The sequence below is a fragment of the Coturnix japonica genome, chromosome 3 (genome assembly GCF_054131305.1).
Source record: "Coturnix japonica strain WE chromosome 3, WE-NBRP24, whole genome shotgun sequence".
NCBI classification, from domain to species: domain Eukaryota; kingdom Metazoa; phylum Chordata; class Aves; order Galliformes; family Phasianidae; genus Coturnix; species Coturnix japonica.
The window spans coordinates 20,140,808-20,154,220 of NC_140665.1; the positions used below are offsets into that span (position 1 = coordinate 20,140,808).

At 33.4% G+C, this 13,413-nt stretch overlaps 1 protein-coding gene across 5 annotated transcripts in view; it reads right to left on the reverse strand.

The window, feature by feature from the left end:
- The window catches only part of GPATCH2 (G-patch domain containing 2), a 96,436-nt gene that overhangs the window by 27,538 nt on the left and 55,485 nt on the right, over nucleotides 1-13,413 (reverse strand). For all 5 annotated transcript variants that reach the window (XM_015857254.3, XM_015857257.2, XM_015857256.3 and 2 more), the window contains exons 6-8: nucleotides 10,524-10,588; nucleotides 8,299-8,338; nucleotides 5,160-5,224 (exon numbers count right to left, since the gene is read on the reverse strand). In XM_015857254.3, coding sequence (XP_015712740.2) covers nucleotides 5,160-5,224; nucleotides 8,299-8,338; nucleotides 10,524-10,588 — 170 coding nt within the window. The remainder of the gene's footprint in view (nucleotides 1-5,159; nucleotides 5,225-8,298; nucleotides 8,339-10,523; nucleotides 10,589-13,413) is intronic.

The following is a 13,413-nucleotide window of genomic DNA, read 5'->3' on the forward strand; positions in this document are numbered from 1 at the left end:
AAAGCCTTGACAACTCAGAACAGAAAAGCAACAAGTGGCCATTGGAAGAATGGCACATAGTCTTCCTTTTGTGCTATGGTAACCACTAAGTTGGTGCTGCTGCTGATTCTTAAGTAAATATTAAGATTCCACCTCAAGCTGTGATCTACTTTGTAGCCACAAGAAGTGGATACCTAGTTCATCCTAAGCTACATTGACAAGATTGTTAGCATTGCATCAGCTACCTTGTTTAACCCTAACTTGAATAATTCTATACCACTTTGAAATCACTTTTGTGAGTAAGAATTTGTTCAAGTCAGGACTGAACTGTATAGGAACTACAAATAGTTTTTTTTTTCCTTTTAACAATCACTGGGGGAGCATTTGAGTGTGGTGAGCCAACATGGTGTCATCAAGATCAACTAAAGAATTTGCACACAGCAGAAGTTTGGACATTATTTTCTTTTCAATTTCTCCATCCGTGTGTGTGTCATAAATTCTTACAGTACAATAAATAAATATGTAGATAAAATAATGATCGATACTTAACATGAGCACGTTGTAAAAAGAAATAAGGCACAAGACCATTATGCATAGTAAAGGAAACAATTATATGAGCTTAACTTATTTACTAGTAGTGGTTTCCCAATCTGAAATGTTGTTTCTAGATTACAGCATAAATAACTAGTTACAGTATTGACTGTATAACCAAAAACATAACTTTAACTTACTTATGCACTCTGATTATTCCATCAAATGAGAATATAGGAGCACTTCCTAGCTTTACAGAATATTGTGAAGACAAACATATGAAAAATTAAGACATGCAGATAGTTATGTGACAGAGGTCCCCCTAAATACATAGCAATATATCACTTGTTGAGAACAGTGATGTTATAGTAGCCTAGCAAAATACAGTTTAACTCTGTTTCAGTGTTCTTCACATTGTTCATTGCATCTTCCTTAGGTACAACTCCTTTTTCTAAAATTTTACAAAAGTGACCTAAGAAAACTCGTTTCACTTCTTGCTGGGAGCATGCAAACAAAGAGCACATGCTCAGCTATGGCAGTTCAGCTGCCAAGCAACAACTTGTTAACTTGCCATAACTCAATCATATTCAATTGTTTGCCTGCCGCCTCAGGCTACAGACAGACATTTGGTCTGCTAACAACTGCACCAGATGAAGACATTACTATCCCAAGCTATTTGTTATCACACATCTGCTAGAGATTATCATCTCCACAGCTCTGCCGGGGGAAGAAATCTTGTGAGCACTCCCTAAAATGGTTTGTACATATCCAGCCAATTTAATTTAAATAGGTGAGTTGAACTAACCAGGCTGGTTTTGCCCAAAGCGTATTAAGAAAATAGAGACAAAAAACCTACTTTACTGGCAAAAGACTATAGCATGAAAACAAGCAACTGGGAGCATTAACACCTTCAAGCAGTGTAGTGGGATTTGGGAAGAAATAGTTCCTGTCCTAATGCAAAGAAATAACGTAAAAAGAACTTTTTGAAGGCTATGTAGGAGGAATAAACATACACCTTTAAACCAGAAATACGTAGCACTATTTATGTAATTTCAGTAATAAGTGACAGAAGAGCTTACTTGTAAAGGTGACATAAATAAATATGTGTATTATAAATACACAAATACAGAAGATCACATGTTGAATTGAATCAGCATCATTAAATTTATTCAGTTTCAACATGTATTATGGTGCAGGACTGTCCCTTCCTAAAATTTTGTTGCTCAATAGCATTATTAACAGTTCTCCACAATCATAAAATCCTTCCAATAATAAAGCTTGCTATTAATTTGCATAAGATTTGCTTATAATTATTGATTTTGAGAGAAGAAACCTAATCCAAGCAACATAGTATGGTAAATCTTACCCAGAAAATATAAGCAGTACTCCACTACGGATAGAATGGTTTCAGACCACTGCAGTGTTTAGAACTATGCACCTTATTGATGTATTTACCCAATAAATTATTCCACAGGTCACCAATCTAACATAATGCAGGTGCTTACATATCATCTACTCGCTGAGACAAGAACTGTGTGCAGTCACCCAACAGGGGCAAGGAACAGTCTAAGCAAGCATAAAAAAACATGCGTGTATACAACTATCTTATACACATTCCAAAAAAGAAAAAATATTTAAAGAATAGAAATAGAAAGATAAATTTCACCACTAAAAATGCAGTTTTGTGAAAATTATGTAAAGAAACAGATGGAGAAATTAAATCTTGCAGTAAGAGAGTCCGATTAAACTATATTCTAGGTAAATACAATAATTCTATAGAATTTCCAATCCTTACTCACTGTTGTTATTCCATCAGCACATTTAGCAGCTGAACAGCAATACAATGTAATGTTACAACCCTTACTTGTGTACTCTTCCGAATTACCTTCAATGCATCAGTTAGTTTAAATAGTCTAAAACACAAACTAATTTAATGTCAGTTTTAGAATGCTTCAGACTCTCAGGTGTGAGTGAACACCTACATTCAGCAAAAGAATGCAGATAACTGCACATGAACAGAGAACAATACAATCACGAAACATTCACTTCAAGGATGCTTAATTCTGAAAGGATCTAAAATTTGATCTGCTGTGACCTCTTGGCACTTGTATCTCTTAGTGGTGTTTTTTTATTGCAATTTTCATTGCTGTTGTTTTTGTTTTCTTCTTTGTTTTCTGTTCTAAAACACAAAATTCTAAATGACAGATTTCTATTTTAATATTCCATACACAATGAAACGGCATATTTGTAATAAGGCTGAGAGAACCATTTTAAGAACTATACTAATATGCACCATTAAAACTAATTTTTGTAAGTACTTTGTTAAGTAAAAATGTTTTCTCTGTATCAAGTGATGAAAGTAAGTTTAACACAGTAGAAACAACAATTTATAAGTTTTAAAACAGACAAACTTCAATATTAACCTTAAATAAATCTTACATTTCTTGGATTCATAAAATGCCTTGGCTTGGAATGAACCTTAAAAATCATCCATTTCCAACTCTCTGCCATGGGCAGGGTTGCCACCCACATCACACGACACCATGAATTTAATTTATAAAAGAAGAAATACCAGACAAACAATTGTGAATTGAATGAGAGTAGATATTATGAACATATGATGACATCAAATATGTATTTGTCACATGCTGTTCCTATATATGCAGAGAAAAATCTATTTTGCTGAGAACAGTTTTTGATAGTAAGTGAAATGTTACAATAAAGAACACTATAATTTGTAGGAAGAAAGCAGTCCCTAGGACGTTTATTGGCCTAACAGAAAAAAGGACTGCATGTAGTGCAAATCAAATTCTTCTTTGCAACAGATAAACTGTGGCAAGCCTGTTAAAATTAGTTCAACATACAGCTTATAAGTACTTTCTTGATATTCTAAGAGTTGTATCCTCATAAAAAAAAATAATTAACATAAAAGTCTGAGAACTTATTTTCCATTCATTCCTAAGAACTAACAACAAGGGTTCTACGGTAGACAGAGAAAACTTCCTGCTTTTCTGAAAAACCACAAGAAATTATTGTGAAATAACCTAATAACAACCCAGCAGGTGATTTTGCTATTTTTAAACATACTACGGTATGATAACATACCCTGGTACTATGTCTATTGCAATAATAGTTTAAGTAAGTCATTGTTTAATAACACAAAACATATTTTAGAGAAAACAACAGTCTTCAGACTTGCATTTGCTTTCACACAATCCTAACAGGTATTTATTTCAAAATACGGTCTATCAACCTACTGCTGATTTGTATGTGAAGAGAGGTTGAAGATCACTCCTCGCACTTACTGTTATTTAAACAAATAAAATAAAATTCTCTTCTAACTGCTTGTGTAGATATCAGCCACTTTGAGAGGACTTCATTGATCACAAAAATAACAATGAAAGTTATGATTCTGAATTCCTCAGACAGTGTTCTGAGGTTCTAAAGCACAGAAAAGGTCCTTGAAAGACTTCAAATATAATCTGCTCCTTAATGTCCACTTATTCTGTCAGTTTCAAGTAAGCAGCTTGATAGTGTGTACTTACAGAGAAGATTCTTATCTAATGTGGACTCAAACCAATATTCTGAGCAAAAATACAGTGTGATAAAAAATATTTGCTAGAAAATGTATGTAAAACTTTTTAGAAATTTTTGCTTAATAAGAAAAACATTAAATAGGCAAAGCCACCATTTCCAAAGATGAATAACCAGCATTTGCCCAACCAGCATTTTAAAAACTGTGTAAACAAAATTTGAATACAATGACAGATTCATATTTAGTATGCACATTTTAGAAGGAAATATTGTACTCACTTTCCAGTTATTCATCAAAGCAATTATTTAATAATGCGAAAAACTTATTTCAGGATGATTATGTATATACTATAATATGCTTGAAAGACTGGTGCATTGACTCACACAAACCCATAGTATTTTGCAATGATACAAATCTATGATAACTTTTCAAAATTATTTCAGGACATCATGTTTACACAATTACCATTCTGAAAAGTGCTGTGCACAAACAGTGAAACATTCCCTCAGTTTCTCACTTTTGAAAAAGTACTCGAATTATATGAATTCTTTTGTCAGCCTTGTCTGATTTCAGCAGGTAATGTACACAAAAACCCCTCTAGGAACAGACTTGTAGACTAATGCCCATCAGTTCAGTATTTAACGTCTTATTTTGAGGGGGAGGAAACAAGCTGGAGGATAGAACTAGATTTGTATGATTAGTCTTCATGTTGAGATTCCTGTTGATGAAACATGACTTAAGAACAATTGAAGTGTTATGGTATTTATGTTGACTTCTTGAATTCAAAAGTTAGCATGCATAATGGTAATTTCATACATTTTCAACAATTAACTTAGATGCCAGAAGCACAAACCTTGCCTCAGTATCCATTTAATTCTCATGTTTATTAAAGAGATTGAGTTTATTAAGTGTAGTTGGATACAGACACCGATAAAGTCTGTGCCAGCAAAGATTAGGTTATACAAAAGAGACTGTTTAAAGTAAATTACAAGCACAAAAAACACTGAAATATCCCAAAATATAAACAAAATTTATATTAAAAAAAAATGGAGAATTAATAAATCAACAACTGCATTAACAGTTGTAAAGACAGCTGATAATAACCAGAACTTACCTGCTAGCTGTTTTTACAGAGCTGTTCTTCTTGTGTCCTCTGTCTGACCGGTTGTCTCGCAAGAGCTGAAGACATTAAGAAAACTGCTAAGAACAGTTTCATAAGCAGTGCCTCAATTTGTCTCTTAGAAATGCTACTCTTTCCTGACTTTTGAATAATCCTTCAATAATGTTTTCACCCTGGAGTCTAAAACTGATGGATGCCTAATAACATTTTATGGTAATAACTAAGATTGCAAGATACATTCACAAACACACACCTTATTATAAATTACCAATTAATTGAAAATGAAAAAACGAGCATTCTAAAAGTACATTACAAAGCCACTCATGATGTCACACTTTATTTATCTCAAAAACTTTTCACTATTTCCATACTCAAATCTTTAAATGTTAAAATCAAAAGTGTTGGGGAAGACTTAAATTATGAAAAAAATATATTCAGGTCGGTGCTTGTAGCTAAGCAAGTATGAAGCAGTTGTAAATTTCTCTAAGCCCCAGGAGTTTTTATAATTTGAAAGCTGCAGAAGCAACAAAAACACATTATTAAAGCTTCCCACCATAGTGGTGAAGCAGGGATAATGAAGGAGCAACTTAACTGTCTCAAGTTCTGGAACAAGCTTTGATTAACTCCCTTTTAAACACACAACAGAAGACTTTTTGTTAGGATCGTCTCCAAAATTCAGAATTGTATTTCCAGCATTTTGATATTTGTCAAGATTGGTAAAGTGGCAGTTAATAGCAAAGAAATCCTGTTAAAAAGTTGTAGTAGTGAAAACAAAACTCAACAATATGTAAAAAGTAGAGCTATTCGTATATTGAACAAAGTATTGAATGAACTTAAAAGTCCATGGGAAATTCTTGAGTGTTAAGACTTGGTCAACTATACCTTCATCATATGTGTAAGTATGAAAAAATTACACCTACCTAAAAATTATGCTTAATTTCTCCCTAATTTTTATTGTGTGTTTCTTGCATAAGGACTGCTCCTTGTCATTTCAGTTATTAAATTTTCAGATGCAGTGAATAAGGGCGTTTTTATTTTAAAAGTCAATCAAAGGATGTGTAAAGAGAACTTATTCTGATACATCATTGCAAGTTATGATTATTATTTTTTTCTTATGATCAGCAAATCAGGGCACTTGCAAACTCCACTTAAATACAGCCACAATTCTTACCAGTATGATTATTTTATAGTGTGTATTTATCTTATGATTAGATAAAGACAACATTTCTATCATTGTCAATACTGTGGCTGAAAAGTAAATTGAAATTGTATCTTATGAAAATACGGATCACCAGCCAGATTTTAATTACCTATTTTCTAATGCAACAATTTTAATTTCAGAAATTAAAAGAGAAAATATTTAGCCTGCATAATGTACAGTTAGACAGTATCGGTCTTCACAGTTTCAGGGAGAATTCTATAGACTCTCTCATTTTCTTATTCTGGTCTAGCAAAAACAAAAAAAACAAAAACAAAAAACACAACAAAACCAAACATAATGCTCCAGAAGCAAATGTATTATTCGACATTAGCTTAACTTCAGACTTCATTAATAGGCTAAGTAAAGAACAGAGTGAATTTAAGACAATCTCTGAAACTGCAGCCCTTAGGAAATGCAAAATGAACATGGAGAATTTAAAATTAATTCAAAGCTACTGTTATCCGAGAAAAGATTATACTTGGAGACAAGCATTGTATTTTAAAAAAACCTCAAAAATAATTCCTCAAATTCATTTTAATCTAGTAAATTTTGCTACTTATAGTACCAAACTTTCAGGAATAGGATAAAGATACCCCAAGGAAATCTTTTATCACTATTAAGACGAAGCACGCACGTTTTTAAAAAGCTGTTCTACTATGATTCTTCTGCTAAGAAACACATTTCAAACTGATACGAGTTGAAAGTGAATTGTATAAAGCTGTCTGTTTCGATGTTAAGTAAGTGTCAGTCAGCTTACTGTAAGATGTCAGAAGTTCTCAATTGATAGTTGAAACTGTATTATACACTTTTTTCCACTCCAACAGTTTTGAGCAGGTAAAATAGAGATTCAGCTTTGCTATGGAGTTCAAAAGGAGGGGGGGGCATGGGAAAAGGAACATGCTGATCTGAACTTTGACTTTCTAGAGTTACAAGTGCTCATGATGGATCACCCAATGATGAACCTTTCAAAAGATTCCATGCACCTTATTTCTTTCTGATGTCTTAAATCTATTTAAATTTGTAAGCACACAAGTGAAGTGGTACAGATCTAATTTCATCTACTGTGTTACAAGAATTTTTACCAACTGAAAAGTGAACTGTGGAAATGTCACTTCAATGCATCACTGATTTATTCAGTTACTTCTACTTAATATTTGATATTAACTATACAAAACTAGATATAATTTTATAGTTGAAAGTTCTTGGACAGTATGTTGTTTGGACTTTGTAACTGTCTATAAGGAAAAGTATTCCTCCATGTCTGGAAACAAGCTAAAGAATTAAGTGTTATGTCTCTAACAACTAAAAATAAACATGCTTTCATATTCCCTTGAGCACATTTCTACGTTTGAACATTTTAAGAACTCTTCTGTAGAGGACCAGTAGATAAACCTATAGTTTATCCTAACCAACAGCTGTATCATGGCACTCTTTCCTTGGCTGGATACAAAGGAAATTTATCAGACCTTTTCTGCTACTGCTGTGGTCTTTCAAAAGAATGAAATTAAGAAAAATTGAAATGAAAATCATCCTGCAGAAGCCTGCCCACACTTGTCACTGTTATGCTTCATTCACAAAAATCAGGGAATAAATTTAGTTTTACCACATTTTAAGAAAAATAATACTTAGAGATTTTACGATTAACAACACCTTTATTTAATGAATCAAAAATGCAACAAAACAAGAGACCTTTTCCTTCAGCCTGTCAGAAGTCAAGGAAACAACTGAAATTAAGTCTAACTCATGATTTTTAATTAAGTTAAGAATTCTTTGAGAGATGCTGCTATTCATAAAATATTTGCAAGGAAATATGAGATTGCACCTGCTTTGTTGATCATTTCTTCAAATATTAGCCTGCTGCCTCTGGCACAGAGGTAGTTAAATTCCTTAACACATCTCAAGTAAACTGGTTTTGATCAAAACAGTTCTTACCTGGCTATGTTCCTTCCTAGCCCCAGGGCTAAACCAATGGCTGTGGGAGAAGAAGAAAAGACAGGTTTAACAATATAACTAACAAAGCACATGCTGTCATATGACCAGCCTGTGCGTGCTTTTGGGTATTTTATTGTCTGCCAGGAAAATACAGCCGTTGGCTACGCTTTATTTTAATGGGATATTTTTATTGAACTCTCAGTCTGCTACAGTCCTGAAAGAATACACTACAAATTTCACTTCTCAGTAGCCACTGGATTTATAGGTAATTATATTTCGTCAGAGAAGGAAAAATAATATTAAAATGACCATATTTTAATATACTAAAATGCAAGTGTTATAAATAAAAATAACCTGATATTTAATCCTGAAGTGTTATTTTTTATTGATCATAGCTGGAAACATTTTTAAATACTTTGGACTATTTGGTAATTGTAACTGTACTACCTCATAAACCAGGGTCTGACTTGGAATCTAAAGTGAAATTCCAAGTCAGTAGAATTAGTGGACTCATATCTACACATAATTACACAATTTTGACTATTGGCAGCCTTATTCCACGGATTTATTCTAACTGTTTGCAATTACAACTGTCGCACTTTTCCTGAAGTTATCAAATATAATAGTTTATTTCCACTTTTTCTGGAAAAATAATGATTTTTCAGCATAATGATGCTCATATATCAAGTTTAACTAGTGTACTTTGAGAAGAAGCAAAGCCCATGGTACTGCCTGAGCAATGAAGGCTGCTCCAAAAGTAATGCCCCCAATTTTATTATATTGTATAAAGACATCAGATACAAATGGTGGTGATATCACAGTAGAGGTTGAACCATCCCAAAAATATCTTAGATTATATATTAGTTTTTATTGCCACGTGACCGATGGCAGCAGAGGGGCACTCTGACACAATGGCAGCTGTCATGCAATTGCATATGAAGCAAAGGTGTGTCACTGCCTTCTTCCATGTGGATAAAAAGGCACCCACAAACGCTTATCAACACTTGATGAACATTGACGGAGACAGAACAGTGTACGTGAACTCAGTGAGTGTTATGTTTCAGCAGCGGTGACAGTAGGTAATTTCTACTAATGCAGGTATTGAAGAGTGCAGCATGCAGGATTTTGTTTATTTCTGGCAAATATGAATAAGCAATGGCAGTGAAAATGTTGAAAAACAGTTTATTGTAGCTGTGAATTTGTACTATCAAAAAGCATGATTGTGCTATTTGAATCTACTGTAATTTCTATGGAAATTAATAGGAGATATTACTTTCAGAGCAATGCACGTAAATTTTTAAGTCACAAATCTGAAAGCTTGTTGCTGATAATTAGTCCATCTTCCCATTCCTGTATTTTCCTGTATTGTAAGGAATCATCATACAATACCAGTTGTACCTGGAACCCATGTACTGCTAAATCCTATATTTCTGTTTTTGAGATAATTAAAGGACAAGTGTGAAATTAAAAAAAAATAAAAGAAATGACAGCAAGAGAGTTACAAGTATACTTTGACGTATAAATTAGCAGACATTAATATAAGCTGGAAATGAAAGGTGCTCAACAGCTGCACTGAACAGTTCGACTTTCAGATGTATGATTTGGAAATTATAGGAAAGTTACCTTATTGCTGTAATTATTCAAGAGAATAAATAAGAAAGAACACAACTGACGTTGTCAGCTGGACAGAACAGCAGTTCATATCAATTGCACACTGCAGTAGCTAAATAAATTGAATGACATTCTTTATTTGTGTGTATCCAAACAATTAATGTATTTTCATTAAAATCACAATAAGCTTTTTCCTTGCATGATACATAATGGTTAAAATTCAAGAACATTATTTTTTATTTTCAAATATTCAAACGATGCATTTCTGTAATTGTTCACTTTTGAAAAAAACAAAGCACATCTTTTTAAACATCCTGCTAAATTTGATATCTATCCTGTTTTAGAGCACTAAAGAGTGTTGCTTTTTAGAAGAGCATACAATCAGCAGCTTAATAAAAATACATTTACAAAGTATTGAACTGCATGTTTCGTGAAGAAACATAAAATGTATTACAAAGGATTATAAATGTTACTATTAAACAACGAACATTAGGTAGCTGAGCTGAGGTTCCCTTATCACATTTGTACAGTTGCAAAATGTGGCTTCAGGGAAGAGGTACGACTGTAACACAAACAAAAATAAAAATATTTCTAAGTCCAGTACTGATACTCACTCGTGGTGAAGAGAATCCTGGGACAAGTGAATGGTCTTTCTGCTACCACCTGGTCCTGGAGTTATCTACGAGAGAAAAGTAGGGAAAAAAATTTTCTTTGAATTATGGAGCAGCATACGAACACAGAGACTGTTTATTAAGGATGCATACTGCATGTACTGGATGCAGTATCTAGTGTAGTTACTGAATTTTGTAAATGCAATTAGCAATATCTGCATTTTTAAATTAAAAACTGAATGCAGAAAGTTACTGTACAGGATTTACCAAATCATTTGGGCGTAATTCTGATTGGATGTTAGACATTTACAGGTATCTGGGACATATGTTACTTTTTGAATGTCCATGAAGTGCTTACTCGGAAAAACTGAAAGTTAGATGGTTTGAAAATCACATTCAACAACAACAACAAAATAATATTAAAAAATCTCCTCAGGCTTTGTAACCCCACCACTCTTGAAACTAAAGTTTATGCAAGAAAAAAAGCAAAGAAAATGATTTTTACCATACTATGTTGTGTAGTTTTTGTCTAAACCTTTATGTGCACTGAAGTAAAAATGACTTAGTAGATTTAAATTAAGAGCAATCATAAGAATTTATGACATCACACATAGAATTTTCCTGTAATGTGCAGAAGATAATATTCTGGTATAATTCAAATATGCAGTCAGCTTTATTTTTATAATCACCTTAATAGAACTAATTTGTCTGCACCATGTACACAGGAAGAATTAGGGACCACCCAATGAAACTGATGCCTTCAAAAAACAAAGCAGAAGGCAAACAGTGCCTGCCAGAGGGAATGCAGGAACTGACTTTTAGTTCCTTGGAGTTAGCCTTGCAGTCAGTAGAAGCAGGAAAGAAGTCAGACATTCTGCCAGCTTTGAAAGGAGGCCACAAAATTCACCAATAATATGATTATATGGCTCAGACTAGCCAAAAGAAAACAAACATAAGGCTCACAATTAAAAACAGCCTGTGATTTATTTAAGAACAATTCCTTCAACTTTTAAAGAAAAATATCTTGTCTTATGATGGAGAAAAACCATGGCAGTTGGAGCTCCAAATGTAAAAAACTTTGAAAGAACAATTATGAAGTAATTTGAAAGCTCCAAGATTTAAGTACTTGACTCTATTCTGTTCCTTTGACCTTAAAAGTAACAATGGGCCTAAAAAAGGGACCCCTAAATGTTGTCACTTTTCTGGCTGGTGATGCTTGAAAAGAAAGTACTGCAGAAAAATCTATGCGTGCATTAAAAAACCCCAGTACAGCAAATGAGGGTGGCAACATAATTTTACTACCTAAAGGATTATCTTTAGCACAGAGAACACACGGAGAATAACACACGTAGTGCTTTACCAGCTTATGTAGTTTACTGTTTTACAGTTTTTATAGTTACTGAGGCTGTACACAGCCACATGACAGCAGTAAATCAGTGACCAAAGTTCAGACAACTTTTACACTGGTATTCATCTATTAATTGAGAGCAAGAAACACCAGTTCACAAAGACAGACCTAAAACCACAATCAAATATTTAAATGTATGATTTATAAACGTTAAGATTAATAAATAAACTGTTACTTTAACAACACAGGTAAACATGTTGCTCGGCTCTCAAGAGTTACATCCTGCATTAATCTCAAAATGAAGTTTTCATGCTACTCCAGTGGGTACCCCTGGAATACAGTAATCCATTTTCTACACTATGGCTATAAGAAAAGCCGACTGTGCCTATGTCATGCTTTGTTAGAGGTTCATGATCACATTATCTCATGGTGGACCTGACACTTTTATTCAGTTTACAGTATGTTCTGTGTACAGGCAACTTATTTCCTTTGCCAGGGCTGCTGACAACCTTTTCCACACTATATTAATCTTGTTTATAGACTTTATCTTGGTACAAATATCAGAAAACTGAACTTTTTATCTCAGGGAGAAAATAAACAACATGTTGACAGAAGCAAAAGCTATTTTCTGGACTAAAATTGGTTGTTTACCCACAGCCGTACTTATGGAAACAAGTTTAAGTTTCCAGCTTACTCAAAATACATAATCTGAAACTTAATAAGCATTGAAAATCCCAGAAAAATCACTTGACAGATTTTCAGTTTTAAAATAATATATAAAAGACAAATACATTTTTCCATTAATTTATATGAGAATATGAACTATATGAACAGATACAACTGCTCACAGAGTACGCCACTCAGGTTTTTCATACATAACCTAGAAAGCTTCACTTTTACTGAGCACACACACAATATTGATAAAATTAAAACCATAGTGCAAAATTACAGATCTTTATATAAAACTGAATGGTGATGACAGTAAGATTCATTATGGGTAACGCAAAGGAATTCATCCTTGCAAAACTGGGTGGGGAAAAAAGCAAAAAAAAAAAAAAAAAGAAACAAAGAACTATCACTAATTTTAATCTGCTAAGTCACTATTAGCAAAATAAATTGCAAAGTTTATGCACAGGGAAACAAATAGCCACTCAACTGTTTAGATTTTTTATTCATGTAGAAAAATCGCATCGTTTCCTAGAGCTGGTTTAGAAGTCCCAGTGCACAAAAAGGAGCTGAAGTAAGTACTGGGCTTCCAGTGGTAAATGAAAAATAAACAGAACTGAAGTTTTACAAAAGATTTCTTTTCATTTTTTCCCAATCACAAAATTCCCTGGACAGCCTGATCTGGTGTGTGGCAAACCTGCCCACAGCAGCAGGTTGGAACAGGATGGAATTTCAAGGTCCCTTCCAACCCAGACCATTCAATGATCCTACAATTTATTTTTTTTTTTTCTATAGAGTGTATGCAAGCAGGTAGGGTCTGAGTGTACACACACATCCCAAGGAATCATAATTACTGTGATCGGAAAGTAGAAGATTGAC